Source organism: Gavia stellata, chromosome 4, assembly GCF_030936135.1.
Source record: "Gavia stellata isolate bGavSte3 chromosome 4, bGavSte3.hap2, whole genome shotgun sequence".
Classification (NCBI taxonomy): Eukaryota; Metazoa; Chordata; class Aves; order Gaviiformes; family Gaviidae; genus Gavia; species Gavia stellata.
The window spans coordinates 60,051,758-60,072,594 of NC_082597.1; the positions used below are offsets into that span (position 1 = coordinate 60,051,758).

The 20,837-nt window shown below is 40.6% G+C and overlaps 1 protein-coding gene across 3 annotated transcripts in view; it reads left to right on the forward strand.

Moving 5' to 3' along the window:
- Positions 1-20,837, forward strand: part of LARGE1 (LARGE xylosyl- and glucuronyltransferase 1) — a 208,959-nt gene that overhangs the window by 38,375 nt on the left and 149,747 nt on the right. For all 3 annotated transcript variants that reach the window (XM_059815933.1, XM_059815936.1, XM_059815935.1), the window contains exon 2: positions 16,231-16,532. In XM_059815933.1, the coding sequence (XP_059671916.1) occupies positions 16,231-16,532 (302 nt within the window). The remainder of the gene's footprint in view (positions 1-16,230; positions 16,533-20,837) is intronic.

A 20,837-nucleotide genomic window follows, 5' to 3' on the forward strand; every position in this document is an offset into this window, starting at 1 on the left:
CTAGAACAAGATGGGTGTAAATGGAAAGGGAAGCTACTTTTTTCTCTTGGTTGTGCTTTTTTTTTTTTTTGGGGGGGGGTGTTTGGTTGGTTGGTTGGTTTTTATGCTGTTGTTGTTTCTTCTTTAGCTTGACGTTAGAGGACTTTTACAGTTGTAGCATTTTTTTATGTAACTGAGCTATTGTTTCTTTCCATGTCTGGTTGTTCTTTAGGCATAAAGTGTGTGGATTTGGGGTTTTTTAATATGAAGCAATTTTGGTCAAGTCTCCATCTATTCCCCTTAGACTTCAAGATAACAAGAGTTATTTCAAATGATAGAAATTAATAAGTCTATAATTGCCCTAACAAAGGAAGATGAATAGATATTTTAATGAAAGTCTATCAACAGAAATAAAGGGCAATTGCAAAACTGTAATTGACCACTGCACACAACCCATTTACACCTAAACACAATGCAAGAATTTTTGTAAATGCCTCCACCTTCATCTTCCCTTTACCCCAAGACAAATACTTGTCATAGACATCAATTAGTTCATAGTGTAGAAAGCTTATGGCCATCAGCCCTGATCACACGCTACCTAACAAAAGCATCATTAAAAATGCCACACCGTAGTATTTCATTTGTACTTATTAAAGAGGGCTCCCACAGTATATTCTACTTTTGAGAGAAATTCCTGAAGATAAAGAAAACTTAGACAGTAAGAGATCTACTTCAGTAAAAAAGAGAAAGTGTTTATTTAAATACATGCAGATCCCTTGTGTATTGAGCCCTGATGGAGTAAAGCAACTTTATTTTGGAATAGTAAGTAAGCATGTCAGTGGGGTTTAACTTCAGTGTCATCTTACACAAAAATAGACATATTCTTTAGGATCCTTATTTAGGATCCTAAACATACACTAAGGTGTTTCTGTGCACTGGAGCAGAAATGTGAATTAGTCTCAAAGATATATCTCATCTATTACAAGACAAAATCTTGGCAGAACATCTAAATCTTGCTGTTAGTTGATGATATTTAGCCTTAATAAATTTGTAACTGCTCAAAAATGAAAATTTTCATTTGCTTGCTGCACAGGAAGTTCTGCAGGTTTGTGGTGGGGCACAGGGGGTATGGCTCACATTCTGACCTGCCATAGTACAGCACTGTACATTTATGGTACAACAGGAAAATGATTAACACCACCATGCTATATGCATGCAGAATATGATGAAATATTAGACCTATGCTTGTTTTCATCAGTCACTGAGTTTTGCCTTTTACTTGAAATAGGATTGTATTTCTGATATGCTGTCTTCACTTTCGTAACAAAACAAGAATATCATAAAGAAGAGTAATTTCGTCATGTTTTATAAGAAAACTAGGTCTCTGATTGAAATGAAATCTGTATCTACCTGATGTGATATATCTGATATGAAATCAATTCTGTACATACTTACTATATCTTTGTACAAGGAGCATCACTGATATATTAAAGCTAAGTGTTTTTTTAAAAGGTAAATGTTAAGTAAGTATATGCAAAAAAGAGGTTCCATATTACATGTCAATGGAGTCTGGTCACCAAAAATAGATTGTAGTCCTGGGGTAGATACCTGGCCATACTGAAGCTAATTCTGAAACCACTGTTGGTTTCCATGGGATTTCATGAGAATTAAGAATGTATTTTCTAGTTTGTTCATTTTAATTTCTTTACTCCCTTTTGTGTATATTATGGGTTTTGGAGATTTTAGGCAGAAAAGTACTATTTTGTCAAACACAATATATTGGCCAGCTGTGGCTTTCTGTTTGCAAAATGTGGGGAATAAGAAAATGTGAAAATCTGTTTAGGATTCCATTGAACTGTATGGACAACTCACTTCTGTTTAATGTAATTATAACTTTTGCAAATAATCTAACTAGTTGCCTTTAGCTAATTTGTGAACTGTTGTTCTTGTTCTAGGGTTGGGTTTTTTTATATTATGGCTTATTTTTATATCTACTCTTTTAACATACTGTTTGTTTCATTTCTGATGTCATAGTCATGACATGTAGCCTACCATCTGCATCACTGCTGTGATGCTTTTTTCTCTGCAAAGTGTGTTAGAAATTTTGCTGTATATAGTGCATGACGATATGTTATGACATTTTTCTTCATGAGGAGGATGGGAAAGTAACTCATGAGTTATTTTATCTCTTGTCATAAGAGAAGATAAATGTCATAACAGTGATCAGCCTTCATGTGTTCTGAATGTGCAGTTATTTGCATTTTCCCCTCACTGTTCTTCAGGACTGAAATGGCTGAAATGACAGGTGCAGCGAATGAAAAGTGCTGAGAATGTGTGGGGAAAGTAGAAGACTCAATACTGAAAGATATTAATAACTTATGCACTGCTATGTCATCAGTGAAATAACACTGATGTTATTTCATAACATCATATTAAACTAGAAATATAAACTTGCAATATTTCTGTCTGCTTGTGTAATCTTGAGATACATTTAGAAAGAAGAGAAATCATTGTTTTGAAAATTTATTCTTTGCTACTTGCCTTTATATATATATATGTATGTGCTTATATCTGTTGTTGTTGGCTAGAGCTCTATAAGATTTGAAGGTTCTTACAGATCTGGTTCCTGCTAAGGAAGAAAAGGTGTGGTGCAGAATTTGGATTTTTTTATTTACTCTACTTATTTATCTTTGATCAATCCTTGATGGTCAGTCAGTATTCAGACAATCTCCTTTACCAGCAGCCTCAATCAAAATACCAGCGCGTGGTTTTCTGACGGCATCTCTGTGCCAAGGGAGATTAAGGGATATAACAAGCTTTCCAGCAGGTTTCAGCAGCCCCAACCAGCCTGAACTAATACTGCAGCATTTTTGTAGATGTGTTGAAAATCAGCTTTTCAGATTGTGTGTAACAGTGCTACCAGGTGACTTCTAGCAATACACATAAATTTTGCTGTAGCTATATTTTAAACTATCACTTAAGAGCCTAAATGCTGGCTTTCAAAGAGGCTGACCACCTGCATTCCCTTAGACCTCCTTTTTTCAACCCAACTCCCATGTTTAACCAAAGCCAAACTCGTTCGTCTCTGCCTGATAAAAAAACATTCAGGTCTGTTAATAATAAGCCTATGATGGACTCTTAAACCGAAGTGGTACGGTAGCTACATGGGGACAGGTAGTTGTGTTACTGATTCCATAAAGATCTTCCCAATTCTTTTCCATGTTGCCTCATCTCCAAAGCAAATGTGCTTATGAACTCCTCTGGTATTAAGCAGATCTAGGCATGCCTTCTCTGTCACATAATTATGAAAACACGGAGAATATCATACATAATTGTAATCTCCACATTGTGTGTGTTTATCTGTATTCTTGATACTACAGTTAACCAGGGGGGCATGGCTATGGCTGATGACCAAGAATCACATTCAGGAAATTAAGTTCTGATCTGGAGAAAGTGAGGTGAGAAAAGACTAAACAGAACCACATAATGATACTCAATATTGCTTTGGAGGAGGGGGCCACATCTGGAGGTCACTAGGAATTAATGGGCTGAATCTGTCCACTGAAGTTTCTGCATGTCTTTTAAGGTGACCAGGCTGTCTTGTCACAGAGCAGTTGTTACACATTTTTCAGGTTGTAAGGAAGCTTATGTAAATGTTTCGAGAAATATGCAAAACTCTGTCTTATATTATTCTTATTAGAGATATTCTGGTTGACATGAATGGTTGCATTTTTCCTGTTATGCAGGGTTAGGACTGTTTTTTGCTCTAGCTTGTAGATGTCAGTATGTGTAAGTGCTTTTCTTCTGAACAGTTGGCCTGATAAGGGTAAGGAAGGATATGCAAAGCAGACTCTCTTGCCCAGGTTCCCCAAATCCAAGTGCTGTACAATCAGGAAATGCATTATAGCATCCATTGTTGCTTCAGCAGGGAAAGTGTGCTTTACATATGCAAATAATGCTCAGAAGTTTAACTTAATAATTATCTCTATTGATGAGCAGCTGAGGCTAATCATCAGCAACAGAATCTGAATTAACTACTAGTAGGCTTTGAGCATACTTGTCTCAAGCTTGTGGTTACTGTGGCAATCGTAGAAACCTATAGGTATTTTTATAATCTTTTCTAAGCTTATAGATATTTATTTCTTGTACTTTCTGTACTCTAAAAAAACATTGTAAAATGTTGTATTTTAGACTTTTTCCCTTCCTATCTCTTCCACAGTGTTTTACTGAGCAGGAGCCAACATAAAAGAGTTTCAGTCTTTTACATCCCACTGCCATGAATGATAGTCACAGTACTGTGCACAGCTGCAGGGATGCATTTGGGCACATGCTTTACCTTAGAGAGCTGTAATGACTGCCTGCTGTTGATTATGTATTCAGCTGTATCAGGGCCTCAGAAGTTACCTTAACACCAAGCTCACACCTGAATGTAGAGAAATCTCTGGGCATAAGATATCCAAATGGTTAATGAAAAAAGAGATGCAGCTCCTCCATAGGAAATGTTCAGATTAACAGATCCTATTGTCTTCCCTCCCACTCCTACCGTACACCAGAGAAATTCAGCTGGCTACAAATACTTACCCTGCAGATATCATTCATATGCCTTTTCCTGTGTGCTTTATTATTCACATCACACTCCTACAGTCCCTCCACAGCTTCCCTTCTAATTATTCCCTGCTTGCCCATTCCTATGAATAACCAGTGGCATTCACCCACATTCTGCCATTTAAGGCAGTTGGTAGTCCATCCTACTATGAATTGGATTTCTCGTTTTCCAGGAGGTGCCACAATTTATTTAAATTCTTCTGGATTGTAACTCTGAAGATTTGTAACTGAGTTGCAGAAGGTTCCAGCTTCAGGGCACAGACACCCACTAGACGGTGGTTTGTCTCTACCCCCATATTGGAGGTGATGGAGGGGAATGCTTCAGGACGGAGGCAATCAGGCTAGTTCAAACCAGCTCTACTGACCACTTAAACTGAGTTGGATGCTTTGCACTGCAGGAGGTAAGAAGTGTTGTGTGACCCTTTGGGTCAGATAAGCTGTGGGAATGGTGACCTCCAACTGAATGGTGATAATTTCTGCAACTGATCTAAAAGGGGTCATTTATTTGTGCCCCCAAGTGACCACTGCTAATTGTGATGTGGTTGTTAATGACAAAAAGTCATTGCTAAGTGATGACTGGTCATTGGCTCTGTAGAGAAATGCTTCTGCCAAAATACTATAGGCGGCACCTCTGAGCCTGGATAGGGTGGTCAAGGACAGAAGGGGTATTGACCCTCTTCTCCTGTTATGGGATTCTCTGCAGTATACTTGCAGAGTGTTGTTGTAGTTTTCCCTGCAATACTGTTTAGTGTCTGAACATTTGAGTCTCCTGAGCTTTCACATTTGCAGTCTTTACCTGCATGCAAAGCTTTTGAAAAGAAAGAGAATATCCCTCTAGCTTTATGGAGAAGGAGCTTCCTTTTCTCCTCTTTCTTCCCCCCTTCCCCAACTGCTACAGAAGTGGTTTGCCAAAAAATCAGCATCTTTACAGGAATGGGGCTTGGAGAAAATAACAATTCATCAAGAGCACAGATGGCTTATTTAGAATCTAATAGGTATTAAAACATTATTTTCCCCAAGCTTTACTCCTGATATTGATAATGTGTTATCTTTGCCAGGTTCCCCTCTTGATAATGTTATCTTCGTCAATCCAAGTCCCTGATAAAATCCTATTTTCACTCAGTCCTCACTCTAAGACATTATTTTCTTACATCTCCACTCCCAATGGAAAGGGGGAAAAAGTTATTTTTAGTCCTTTTCTTGGAGAGACATATATTTTGCCAAGGCATTGCAAAGCAGGGAAAAGAAGAATGAGAAGACAACAGAAGAAAGAAAAAAAAAGTCATTGTATTCTAGACAAGAAAACAAGCAAATCATTTTAAGACTTATCTGCTCTTTTTTAAAATTTGCTAATAAGCTAACATTCATAACATTAGCTAATAAGCTAATTTTTCATTTGAAAAAAACTATTAAAAAGAACCACATTCGTTTTTAGGAAAGATGTAGGATATGTTTAGATTTTCCTTCCCTCTTTCTTCCTGCATTCTGTTGCTACATGCTTTTTCTTTACCTGGAGTCTTTACCATCCCTATTATCCCTGTTAGAAGTACCAGAATTACAGTCACTCAGCCAACACATAAACAGCTCTCTGCAGCTCTGCAACGTGGTGCCATCATTAATGGTAAAATTGCTAACTCTTTCTGGGACACAACCCCTTCCTCATTTTGAGTGCAGAGCAAATGCAGCAATGCGGTGAGTGGTTCTTGGACCACTCTGTTTAGTCAATTAAAGAGACTGGAAGGTGTGATATGAACAAGGCAGGGGATCATAGAAAGAAAAGGGACACCTTTATAGTTTATGAAGTTGAATCTGCCCTGGAAAATTGTTTCTGTCTCTACCACTGAGTTCATTACATGATGTTCATAAAACAAAGCTATTACAAGTGGCTGCTAACCGGTTTTGTCCCCATTTTCTGGGTTTCCAGCTTGCAGACTCTTTCATTACAGAAATGTTAAGTGTATACTGTTGCATATGCAGGTGATGAGGTCCTCTGAACAAATGAAGTGCAGAAAAGGTGCTTATTTGTTGAAAAACTACATCAGAACCATCTCAATTGTGCATCCAAAACTGGTATTTTCTTTTGGCATTGATGACTCCAAACTTCTCTGCCCTGCCTGTAAAAGGGGACTGATAGAACCTCAAATAACTTCAAAAAATAAGTCATTGATCCTTGTGCGGCATTCAAGTACTATAGCAAATAGCATCATAGGCCAATGAGAGAATAAATACGACTTTATTCAGAGCAGGGCATGTGTGGTCACAAACTGAATGATGAGCTGAAACAAGCTACTGAACAGCTGTAAGCACCATCCATCCTGTGCACGCAGTGATGCCAAGGTTCTTTGGAAATAAAATGTTGATCATGCAAGTAATGATCCTGTCATCAGGCACAGGGGAATGGCAGCAGAGATTGGACAGGAGACCATTATTCTCACATTTCCAAACTTCTGAGTGTTTGACTTTTGTGGTGGGTTGACCCTGGCTGGACACCAGGTGCCCACCAAAGCAGCTCTATCACTCCCCTCCTCAGCTGGACGGGGGAGAGAAAATATAACAAAAGGCTCATGGGTCGAGTTAAGGACAGGGAGGTCACTCACCAATTACCGTCATGGGCAAAACAGACTAGACTTGGGAAATTAATTTAATTTATTACCAATCAAAATCAGAGTAGGATAATAAGAAATAAAACCCAGTCTTAAAAACACCTTCTGCCTACCCCTCCCTTTTTCCCAGGCTCAACTTCAATCCCAATTTCTGTACCTCCTACTGATATTCTCACTCCTCTCTTCTGGCTGCTGTTGTGCAGCAGTTTTTTCCCCTTCTTAAACATGTTAGCACAGATGCTCTACCACCATCACTGATTGGCTCGGCCTTGGCCAGCAGTGGGTCTGTCTTGGAGCTGGCTGGCATTGGCTCAATCAGACATAGGGGAAGCTTCTAGCAGCTTCTCAGAGAAGCCACCTCTGTAGCTTCCCTTCTACCAAAACCTTGCCATGCAAACCCAATATACTTTGCAAACCTGATGTTCTGTGTGTGTAGGGTTTTTGTGTATGATACGCTTAATTTCCAAATCCACTGATTGTAGAGGGCTATTTTGTTCAAGGAAAGGACAGTGGGAGAGCATCGTGGCTTGATGGGCATGGTGCTGTGTGGTGTGGGTGGTTTTTTGTGTGGTGGTTTTTTTGTGTGTGTGGGGTGGTTTTTTGGTTGGTTTTTGTTGTTGTTGTTGTTGTTGTTGTTGTTTGGTTGGGTTTTTTTGTAATGGTTGGACTTGATGATCTTACAGGTCTTCTCCAACCTTCGTGATTCTGTGATTCTATATATGAGCAGCAGGCAGTAATGTGATGCTTTCAGTAAGGCTGGCCTGCACTGGAATTGAAAGGTTCAGATTTGGGTTCAACAAAACTTGTTAGCAGGTGCTTAAGTACCATTAACAGCACTGGCAGTGAACACAGACTTAGCACTTAAAGGACATGCTGAACTGCCTAAGTGCAATTACTATTGCCTAAGTCCAAGCCTGATGGTTGATTGGCGTCTCATGCGGAAACAGTGTCTTCTTACCAATGAACATGTAATTTAGAACATATGTTGTCCATGCCAAATCCCAAGAAGTGTTTGTGCTTTATGCTGATGGGAGCAGCTTTTCTGTCAGAGCTGAAGAAACTTCTTTGGGCAGTATGGAAAGGCTTGGTTGTAATTTCTTGTGCTGTCTCTGTCTAGTGGACATCAGCCTTCAGTGTTCTTACTGTGACATCTTTCAATGGCACAACTTTCTACCACTGAAACTTGGAAGCATAAGCTCATAATTGCCTCATGTCACGTTAGAATGAAGAAGTTCTTTGTTCACAGATCTGGAGTAAATTGCTTAGACTGTATTCCACTATTAAGATGGTAATTTGGGCAAGGTTTTCTACTTCCAGCTGAGATCACACTGCAGTGATTCACAAAAAGGCATCAGAGAAAAAAATGCCTTGGTGAGTGTGAGAATAGGCACCTTGGGATGCCTTAGCACCTACTTGTGGAGGCATATACCTTAAAGTACCAAACTGTTAACAAAAAGGACTTCATTCATAGCTGCCCATATAACTAATACCTACCAGAGCATCCAGCTGAGCAGAAGTACATAGAGTACTAAGGTGTTAGATGATTAAAGCTGAGCTAGAGCTCCAAAAGAAAAGGGATAGTTTATCTGCTTACACAGAGCTTTTATGTCTCCATAGTCCTGACTGCAGTCATCTTATTTTTCTTTTCCCTTAGGGTCCATGGAGTTCTCTACAATGGTCTCTCTGGGGAAAAAAAATAATTGTGGAAAGAACTTCAAATGATTTTGCTCTTGGCCTTAACAGGGGGAAATCATGAGGGTGGTTGCCTGCTATCCCAGTTCTTTCTGCAGAATGTTGGCTTTTGGTTAATATTGTTAAACTGCTAGTCCTCAAAGGGTGCACTGATAATGTGAATTTTCAAATGTGAACAAATGTGAAATGGAGGAGTAGTGTTTTCTCATATCTGTAGCCAGACAGAGTGAAACATTATTGGTGAGCAGCATAACTTCCTCTTATCTCAGAGGCAGCGTAGAGTTCACTGTCATCAGTTAATTCATTATAAAGGCATTGCATGCTATTAGGCAGGGGATGAATAATACCTAGAACATGTAGAAGCCTCTAGACCTTGTAAAGATGCCAAAAAACAAGTAGTTTGCACTTAAGATAGCAAAAGAAATGTAAAAAATTCAGGAAAAAAATCCCACAACATGCTACACAAATTAGCCTGCCTCAGTTAGTTCCTAACAAAATTTTAAGCATTTGAGTTCAGATCAGGGTCGTCTGAGAAACTCAGGATCCCTGCTTCTGCACTTGTCTTCTCCTCTGAATCAGGGCGAATTTTTCTTTCCTACACTCTGCTTCTTTCTCCCTTATGCAGACCTGCAGTTAACCTTTGCCTAAGCTTTGTTTTCTCTGTGGCTCTTTCCCCAGCAATCTTCCAATGCTACTGGGTCCTTTTCAGGACTGTCACCTCTCCAAGTCTGATAACTACAAAACTAGGAACTTGGTGTTAATGTTTATCCTTCAGGTTTTGTATGTAAGAAAATTCCACTGCTTCAGTCCCTCTCCTTTCAAATAAACTATGCTGGATTGCTTTCTATTGGCTTTATTTCTTCCAGTGTCTTAAGGTGCTCTGCTTAAGTAAGGTTTAATAAAATATCTTCTCTTAAATACAAGTGACTCCACATATGCAGAAACATTCAGTAATCCATAGGTTTCATAACTTGCATATTTTTGAGTTTTCCGAATTGTTGGACCTACTGTGATGGTAAGTCATTGACTACTGTCAACCGTGAAATAGTTAGTCAGGTTTGTGTTTGGGTTTTGTTTTGTGGACAGTGGAATTTTGTAGGTAATTTTTATTTTTTTTGTACAGTTGTATTAGCACAGAAAGTCTGAAGTAAAAGGCCTGACACAGATAGGAAAAAATAATATTAAATCTGAGATTGCCAAAGCCCAAAACCAGAGCAATAACCCCAAATGAAGAATAAAAAATAGTAGCTTTATTATTATTTATTGCACCATTCAAAAGTGTACTACTTGCTTCAGAGCACAGCAATGTTCCTTGCAATGGTCCCTGGGAGACCTTTTGTCCCTAAGTCACACAGACCTTGTTATGTGTTACGTTATTTTATTTTGATTTAGATTACATAAAAAGTGCCTAGACATCAGCTCAGAGCACTCTGCCGGTTACTTAAAACTATAAAACTCAAGTGCAGTGCAATCAGTTTAACTTTTCTACCAAGCAGCACACAGAGTCAATCAAATATTAGTGGTCCCTTACATTAGTCCACTTCTTCTTCAAAGATGAGATGAAACACACAGTCCTTGTATTGCCTTGAAAACTGATTGGAAGCAGATCAGAGTAGCACGTGTTGGTATTTCCCTACTAGGCAGTAGCTCCCAAGAGGCATTTTGCCATGTCTGTATGTTCACTGAGGTCAAAATAACTTTACATGTCCAGTCTAATAATAGGACTAAATCAGATAGTAGCTTGCCACCAGCCTTGCCAGCCTCAGATGCGCAAAAGTTACAAGCTAGACTATCTCAACATTTATGACGAAATTATTTGATTTCTGAGTCTTAAGATCAACCTCAGTTCACTTTTGATTTTATACTTTTATTTCAAATGGGTCCTGGAATTGTTACATTATCATTTGCAGCAGGGAGGTTGGGTGTTATGAATATACCAAATACGTCAAGATATACCTGAGGATAATCAGCAATGTTAGTAACAAAACATGACTTGTCCAGCTGTACAAACCCTGAGGAGATCATCCCAGAAAGTGTCTTGGACTTAGCACTTTGTAACAAAACATGGATAATTCCTATAGTAAAACATTACATTTCAAGTAGTTACATATTTCAGATCAAGCAGCTAGGTGGTTGTATAATTCCTGGCATGATTTCCTTACTGCCTTTTACATACCAGCATAAATATGTACTACTGAGAAGACAGTAGTGGAGTTTACTGGCATTTAAAGCTAAGGCTGCATAAACACTGAGCTGATCACATTAGTTGCTGCAACTTCCAGTCTGAGGCAGTGAGGTGATACTTTCTTTCAGTCCCTTTCTCATACTATTCTGTTTCTTCTAAATACTGTATAGAAACAGTTCAGCTGTTCTCATGAATATAGCTACAATTGTTCAGTTTATCTTTTTTGTTAATTTTGAATTTTGGCAAAGCAACATTTATGACCTATTAATTTATGTCCATAGAATAGCTAAAGAGGTGTCTAAATTTTTTCCATATTTTGAAATTTTGATGAATGTTGTTCTGAGATTTACTTCCATATTGTATTGGGTTTGCGTGGCAAGGTTTTGGTAGTGGGGGGGCTACAGGGTTGGCTTCTCTGAGAAGATGCTAGAAGCTTCCCTTATGTCTGATAGAGCCAATGCCAGCCAGCTCCAAGACGGACCTGCCGCTGGCCAAGGCTGAGCCAATCAGTGACGGTGGTAGCGCCTCTGGGATAACATAGTTAAGAAAGGGAAAAACAACTGCGTTACGGCAGCCGGATAAGAGAGGAGTAAGAATATGTGAGAGAAACAACTCTGCAGACACCAAGGTCAGTGAAGAAGGAGGGGGAGGAGGTGCTCCAGGCACCAGAGCAGAGGTTCCCCTGCAGTCTGTGGTGAAGACCATGGTGAGGCAGGCTGTGCCCCTGCAGCACATGGAGGTCCACGGTGGAGCAGATATCCACCTGCAGCCCATGGAGGACCCCATGCAGGAGCAGGTGGTTGTGCCTGAAGAAGGCTGTGACCCCGTGGGAAGCCCGTGCTGGAGCAGGCTCCTGGAAGGACCTGTGGACCCGTGGAGACAGGAGCCCACACTGGAGCAGATTTGCTGGCAGGACTTGTGAACCCGCGGGGGACCCACACTGCAGCAGTCTGTTCCTGAAGGACTGCACCCTGTGGAAAGGACCCACGCTGGAGCAGTTCATAAGGAACTGCAGCCCGTGGGAAGGACCCACGTTGGAGAAGTTCATGGAGGACTGCCTGCCGTGGGAGGGAGCCCGCACTGGAGCAGGGGAAGAGTGTGAGGAGGAAGGAGCAGCAGAAACAATGTGTGATGAACTGACCACAACCCCCATTCCCCGTCCCCCTGTGCCGCTCAGGGGGAGGAGGTAGAGAAAATCGGGAGTGAACTTCAGCCCAGGAAGAAGGGAGGGGTGGGGGAAAGGTGTTTTTAAGATTTGGTTTTATTTCTCATTATCCTACTCTGATTTTGATTGGTGATAAATTAAACTAATTTCCCCAAGTCAAGTCTGTTTTGCCCATGACATTCATGGTGAGTGATCTCCCTGTCCTTACCTTGACCCACGAGTCTTTCGTTATGTTTTCTCTCCCCTGTCCAGCTGAGGAAGGGGAGTGACAGAGTGGCTTTGGTGGGCACCTGGTGTCCAGCCAGGGTCAACCCACCACACATATCTTGTTACCTTTATGTATTGTTCAGTACCTTTTCTGGTAATTATTTGAGAAAGTAGCAGAATGCAATGACAAGAATAGGAAGAGATAAGTAACATCTGTGTCATACTAGATATTCATCAAGTAGTGAGTTATGATTGCCAGTGGAGTCTTTGGCTAGATTTGCTTTGTCGTTGTATGTCTGATGGTAACACAGGTTGGTTGTTGTGCGGGTTAGTAGGGGTGCTGTTTTTCTTTTTATCTGATAGTGTCTACATGATACACTCTTGCTGTCCAGTAATAGGAATGTCATATAATCACAACCAAATGAGTTTTAGTCTTCCTAGCTTGGGTATCAGCAGCTGAGAAATAACACGATTTCAGTTTCATGCCTTCCAAGCTAGGTGGAGAAAGATAATCAGTATTTCATTGTATTTCTAATTGCAGCATGGCTCTGTCCTTAATGTTGATATTTTTCTACTGTTGCACCCATGATTTTCAGGCTTTTCAAATCTGTCATTTAATTTTTAATAACTATTTGCTTGAGTGTTCAAGTTCCAAAATATCAGTGGCCAAACTTCAGAATCTGTCTTGAGACATTTTTCAAGCTCAGATTTATCCATAAGCTTTGCTAATGGTAAAAATAATAAATTAGAAAAATTTTGGAGGAGAATGTCTGCAAGCAAATGCAAGATATTCTATCCAAATGTTGTATTAAAACCGGGATAGCTATTTACATAGATAACAGGAAGTGTGTACACCTGTATAACTCAATAATGGAAATTAGAAATGAGGTTTTCATTTCTATAGCTGTTTTTTTGTGAACTCAGTTGAGAGGACTGCTCACCATTCATGTAAATACGAAACAATGGAAGAGAAGAAGCAATGAGGAGGTCTTTAAAGCAGGGAGATAGTTTTGAGTCAGAGGGTGAGAAGTGTACTTGTTAAGGAGAGCTGCTAAACACTAACTGCATGATTTCTATTTTCTAACCCACTCAAGCTGGTGTTTGTTTGATAAAGCCAAAGGGACTCTCTGCATTGGAGAAATTATTAAATAGCAAACAATTATTTTAATGCATGCAGGTAGAAAGTTATTTCAGAGAAATACCTTAGCATAAGATCACAGAATCACAGAATCACTAAGGTTGTAAAAGACCTGTAAGATCATCAAGTCCAACCATCAACTAACACCACCATACCCATTAAACCATGTCCCACAATGCCTCGTCCACATGTTCCTTGAACACCTCCAGGGATGGTGACTCCACCACTTCCCTGGGCAGCCTGTTCCAGTGTTTCACCACTCTCTCAGTAAAGAATTTTTTCCTAATACCCAGTCTAAACCTCCCCTGGTGCAACTTGAGGCCATTTCCTCTTGTCCTGTCACTAGTCACTTGGGAGAAGAGACCAACACCCACCTCTCTGCAACCCCCTTTCAGGTAATTGTAGAGAGCAATAAGGTCTCCCTTCAGCCTCCTCTTCTTTAGGCTAAACAACCCCAGTTCCCTCAGCCTCTCCTCATAAGACTTGTGCTCCAGACCCCTCACCAGCTTCGTCGCCCTTCTCTGGACACGCTCCAGCACCTCAACGTCCTTCTTGTAGTGAGGGGCCCAAAACTGAACACAGGATTCGAGGTGCGGCCTCACCAGAGCCGAGTACAGGGGCACGATCACCTCCCTACTCCTGCTGGCCACACTGTTTCTGATACAGGCCAGGATGCCGTTGGCCTTCTTGGCCACCTGGGCACACTGCTGGCTCATATTCAGCCGGCTGTCAATCAACACCCCCAGGTCCTTTTCTGTGGTGGAGCTTTCCAGCCACTCTTCCCCAAGCCTGTAGCATTGCATGGGGTTGTTGTGACCCAAGTGTAGGACCCGGCACTTGGCCTTGTTGAACCTCATACAATTGGCCTCAGCCCATCGATCCAGCCTGTCCAGATCCCTCTGCAGAGACTTCTTACCCTCAAGCAGATCAACACTCCCTCCCAACTTGGTGTTGTCTGCAAACTTGCTGAGGGTGCACTCAATCCCCTCATCCAGATCATCGATGAAGATATTTAACAAGACCGGTCCCAAAACTGAGCCGTGGGGGACTCCGCTTGTGACCGGCCGCCAACTGGATTTGACTCCATTCACCACAACTCTCTGGGCTCGGCCATCCAGACAGTTTTTTACCCAGCGAAGAGTGCACCTGTCTAAGCCACGAGTCGCCAGCTTCTCCAGGAGAATACTGTGGGGGACAGTGTCGAAGGCTTTGCTGAAGTCCAGGTAGACAACATCCACAGCTTTTCCCTCACCCACTAGACAGGTCACCTGGTCATAGAAGGAGATCAGGTTGGTCAAGCAGGACCTGCCTTTCATGAACCCGTGCTGGCTGGGCCTGATCCCTTGGTTGTCCTGCATGTGGCCTGTGAGCGCCCTCAAGATGAACCTCTCCATAATCTTCCCCGGCACCGAGGTCAGGCTCACAGGCCTGTAATTTCCCCGGTCCTCCGTCTGGCCCTTCTTCTAGATGGGTGTCATGTTGGCAAGCCTCCAGTCATCCGGGACCTCCCATGTTAACCAGGACTGTTGATAAATGATGGAGAGTGGCTTGGCAAGCTCCTCCATCAGCTCCCTCAGTACCCTTGCATATCTTCACTGTAAAGGAATGTCTTGCTAATTACAACACTGTGGATAACAGTCACTGTCTTTTGCTTTTTTTCAATTTTATTTCAATTGAACATTTTTGAACAGTAGTTTCATTTGAGGTTTTTTTACCACCTTTCAAGCATTTGTACTCTGTGCATATACATACAGCTTTATTAAAAATTATATGAAAATATGTCTCCTTTGAAATCACATAATCTGCATCCCTATTTGCTCCCTTCAAAATTTGGTAGCAGTAATGTACTGGGAAGTGATGGTAGAATGTGTTGCAATTATTGTCTTTGTTTACGGACCTTGGTTTCAGGTTAATTTACCTTTTTTATACTTTATATCTAGCTCATTATTTAATGCTGTTTTGAACAAAAAAGATACCTTTTGAAAATGTGAAAATTAAGTGTTTCATATTTCTGGAATATAAGCTTTCAGTTAAAGGTGATGAATTGTACCATTTTGGTTTTTTCAAAATTCCCTTGTTGTCTTTTTCAGCCAAAATAACTTGCCAGAATTTGACCCACATGTGTATTGAATGTTTCTGTCCCTCTGAAGCTCTTACTTCTCAGCAAGCATATAATATTGTGTTGCTGAATAAAAACCATCTGCTCCTCGCATGAGAATCAGCTGGGGCTACTTTTTGGCACAAAATGGTAACCAAAATGCTGTAGCTTGACTGTGGAGGAAAGGGGAAATAGGAAAATAATTTTGCATTGCATATGTTTCTAAAATATATTTAACTATATATTAACTGTCTTTGAATTAAATCCTTTTGTTCTTGACTGTCTTCCCAGACTAGAGACTGGCAGGCAACCCTATCCAGAACAAAAGAAACACATGCTTATCTTTTAGTGTGGTTTTAAAATTCTTAGGACCTGTAGCTCATAGAACTTCAGCATTTGTCCAAGTTTACTGTGCACTTAAGCAGTGCCTTGAAGTGCCATGTCCTTGTAAAACATGGCTGTATTTGAAACACATCCCTGCCTCACGATGCAAACATTAACAGAAAATGCAACTTCAAGTGTATTCTGACAGAAGTGTTTTGTTTCCTTCTCTTGCAGATGGGAAGCCAGTGTCACTGTCTCCACTTGAATCCCAGCCCCACAGTCCTCGGTACACGGCGTCGAGCCAGCGGGAGCGCGAGAGCTTGGAAGTCCGCATGCGGGAGGTGGAGGAGGAGAACCGTGTGCTTCGCAAGCAGCTCAGCCTGGCACAGAGTCGCAGCCCCTCTCACCACCGCAGCAATCACTCCAAAACCTACTCCATGGAAGAAGGGACAGGCGACAGCGAGAGCCTGCGGGCTGGCATTGTGGCGGGGAACAGCTCTGAGTGTGGGCAGCAACCAGCAGTGGAAAAATGTGAGGTAAATAAACAAAAAGAACCTGCCAGAAACAAAGCTTGGTAGATTTGATCCCTGAAGGACATTGCAGATCTTTCTCTTCTTCCCCCCAAAACTTTCTGCTCAGAAACTAGCCTCTTAAAAGGGCTACTGGGTGCAACTTTTTAGATAATTTTTAATTATTTTTTTTTTAAAAACCTTTAAAACATTTAATCATCTGAGTATCTTTTGAGTTATTATTTGATCAGAGTTTTTTGTCTTTTTCATTCTTGTGTCCCCAAACCTGGTGTGAAAATCAAAGCCCTGTTCCAAGCTGACTTCAGTACAGCTGTGCTGATAATGACCTGTGGCAAACTGACCCCGTGTGTTTCTAAGTGAAGTGAAAGCACCGCAGTGCTTTGAAAAGCCTTATTCCTTTATTTGTGCATCTGTACTGGAACAGTTCAGGGTTTACCATTAATTAAATTGTGGTTTATGGAGCCAGCCTGTGCTTTTGAGTCACTTTCAGGAGTGTATCTGGATGCTACTGTGGAACCACCTGCTTTGTGTGAGCCGTACACAAGAGGTATGGTTAGCTGCAGGGAACAGGAGATCTGTTTCTAAGAAGGTTTTGGGGGGTTGCTTTGGTTCGGTTTTCCCCATTTTGTGCCAGTAGTTTTGTGGATGTCATCCAGCTATTTAGCTGTCAGGTGTCTGAATGATGACAGTTCTGAATATGGATAGATCCAAAACAGAAATCTTTGCTTAAAGGCCTTGTGCCAATCCCAGCTGGCGAAGATATCAAAAATAATTCCTCCATTCATTTCTACAAAGAGGGTAATACCGTATCACCTTTTATCCTGCTTTCTGCCACTGGGAAGATAAAAGTTGAAAGAAAATAAGTGGGAGAGAAAAAAAGAAGTCCTAATTATCTCTTCACATTAAGTCTATTTAATGGGAACTATCAAATATCTTTTAAGAATGAATTACTGCTTTCCAGTTGGACAGCTTTGTCTGTCAGTGTGGAAAAAGGAACCAACATTATTTTAAGGAGAGGGAAAAGGAGGAGCCTGTGTTTCATTTTCCCTCCTCCTGATAATGAGGGTCTGATTTTCCTCCCTGTAAGCAATTTGGTATTTCTTTTAATAAGGGAAGGTGCAGGCCATCAATAAGCAAACTTCACTTCTCCCTTATTATCATGCCATGCAGTGATGAGCTGAATCTCAGTTCTCGGTTGTTCAATGCACCAACCAATTTGGGACACAAAAATAGCAGCTTAAAGGAGGAATAGTTTAAGTGGCCGTTCAGATTATAATGTGCTTTGCCAATAAATTTACTTGCTCAGTGGGGTTTAGCATTGTGCTGGAGGCAATGGTTATATAAAATACGAAACTTCACTTTATTTGCCAACCCCCTATCTCACCACACACTATTTTGATAACGAAATAGCTTTTTCTTCTTTTTCTTAAGGAATTCACTCAGTAATTCAGTAACAGCAATGGAAGTTAAAATTAAACTTCCTTATTATCAGATTTGCCAGAGGTCTCATCATTTATCCTATTACTGTAGATTCTGGTTCCATGTTTGTGTCAGTGGTATCTTGAGTGCATTCACCCTCTGTTTTCAGTGTTTCAGCGGTGTAAACTAAATCTTTTTTAGCCTCTCATCCTGGAATATATCACAGCAAGAATCAACAGCTTGAGTAGAAAGAGACAAGGGTCCTGAGAAGAAGACTGGGGCTCTGGGGGAGACAAAGAGAGCTAGGAATAAGTTGTTTATTTCATTGAGGCAGTTCTTTGAGATTTACTGAAGCTGACATTTCAGAATCTAATTTGGGATGGTCTTTAGTGATGATTAAAACTTTTGAAAATGCAGTTACAATGAATGAACATTAAATACCTGATAAAGCATAATCTGTGTGATAATAATAGTGATCTACATAAAAAAATCGTGGGTTTGTTGCATTCCAGCCACTGCTTCCTACTTTGTTGCATCACAGGAGAGCTCTTCTGATATTATAAAATGGACCAGCATTATATTGCAAGAAAAAGTCAGAGTTCCAACCAAAGGTCTTCTCCCTGAAGGGAGCAGATCCCTGTCATGCCTTCCCGGTAGGAGACAATTTTAACACAAACTTTGGAAATATAGGTAAGAGTAGTCCTTACACAGACGTAGGCACAAATAACAGGCTTCAGGTGAAGATCATAATGCTTATGGAAGGTAATAGAATGATACCACTCTTTCTTACGATGTTATCACAGTATCTTTCCAGTTGTGCCTCCATAAACTGGACGATTAGTTTAAATTAAGTGTGCATTTATAAATACTTTTAAAAGAGGTTATATATGAGAAAATTGTTTAACCTGGAGAAGAGGAGGCTCAGGGGAGACCTTACCACTCTTTACAACTACCTGAAAGGAGGTTGTAGAGAGGTGGGTGCTGGTCTCTTCTCCCAAGTAACAAGTGATAGGACAAGAGGAAATGGCCTCAAGTTGCATCAGGGGAAGTTTAGATTGGGTATTAGGAAAAATTTCTTCACTGAAAGGGTTGTCAGGCATTGGAACAGGCTGCCCAGGGAGGTGGTGGAGTCACCATCCCTGGAGGTATTTAAAAGATGTGTGGTTGAGGTGCTTAGGGACATGGTTTAGTGGTGGACTTAGCAGGGTTAGGTTTACGGCTGGACTTGATGATCTTAAAGGTCTTTTCCAACCTAAATGATTCTATGATTCTATGAAAATGGTTAATTAGCAGTATAGCATTTAGTAGGTTAACAGAATATTTAACATTTGAAACATTTTTACAGGCGTATTTTTATTGTCACTATTCTCAACAGTGTTGCTCTATAGGGTTAAGTGTGTAGTGCTCCAGAGCCACAAAGAACAGGCCCCCAGCAACTTAAGCACCACAAAACACAGGAAAAGCAGATCTTACCTGCCTCTGGGAAACATTTGTAGCATATTTACATTTTTGTAACATGCTTTTAATATCTCTTACCCACATTCAATAATTATTTATGGAGGATTAAGCAACTGCAATGGAAGGCCTGGCTAGTACTACTGGAAAATTATTGAAGTATGAAATGCTTTACTGAAGATTATTTTTAGCTGTAAGAACTAATTAGCGTTTGTTAAGCTCATTATTTCCCCATTCCAAAAAGTAGCCTGAAGAGGAAAAAAAATAACATCTGTTTATCTAGGTACCTTATACTCCTCACCAGCGTGGGATCTAAGGCCCAGTTCTTCATGTGGTTTTGGATATTTTCGTCCCATTAATATTACCTCAGAATGTACTTATATGAAATACTGCTTTCAGAAACAGTTTTTCTTTGTCTGTAGTGGCTAAAGTAATAGTTTCTAAACCATGTTAGCATGCACCTTGGATTATTTAAACTCCGTTTCCTAAAGAAGCTTAACTACCTTAAATGCCTTTCAGTACCTGGGCTTGAGTGCTCCCTAAACTATTTAAAATCAAAAATAATTCTCTTTGTGTCCCTGATCCCCAACCTGTAGGAAGAACAATTTCATTAACTTCCACGGTGTTTTGATTAGCTATTCATATCTGTATGTATAAGCAGAGGAAGAATTCATTGACTCTGGAAAGCCAGATGTATCATCATTTAATCTGTCTAAAAGCAGCTCCGGTGAATGGCCTGTGTCCAGAATTCTTGCAACATCTACTAGTGATGAACATGCCTATCATTCAATTTAAAAAGAGTGTCGTAGGAGGATGGACACTTTCAAGGAGCTCAGTTTAGTCCCTCAGTGACTTCTGAATATCCAAGCTGGAGTTTGACAACTAGAATTATCACAGACTGTAAACAGTGTGGAGCAAGTGTAGCATGCAGTGCCTTCGTGTGAGATGTTTGGAGAGGCATGTTGAACCAAGCAGACAGGCTGCCGCATGTTGCAGAAGTTGGAACATTCTTGGCTTATCTGGCTTTATTTCTAGGTGTTTGCTGCAGTCATCGAGTCTGGAGGTTGTATGAATCACAGTGCCCAATTCTGGTGGGATGGGGATACAGTCTTCTAGCCATCTGCAGACAGAAAAGGACGAGTTTGAGAGAGCTGTGATGCTGCTAACCAGTTTCATAATCTGGGAGCTGATGCTTATAGTAGTATACTCAGGAGGATGCAAGTTCTTTGAAGTGCTTCCTTCTTCCAGCCACTATTGCCCTGTCTTGCCAGGATTTGGCTACAGCCAGCTGCTCTCTATCCAAACATCCAAATAAAACTTTTTAGTTAGGATGCAAACATCTGCAAACAGTTCAGGTTGTTGAGCTCACGTTTACTTATCAATTTTCCCACTATTTTGTTTAACAGTTAAACACTGTGGGAGAGGTAAGTGAATCAA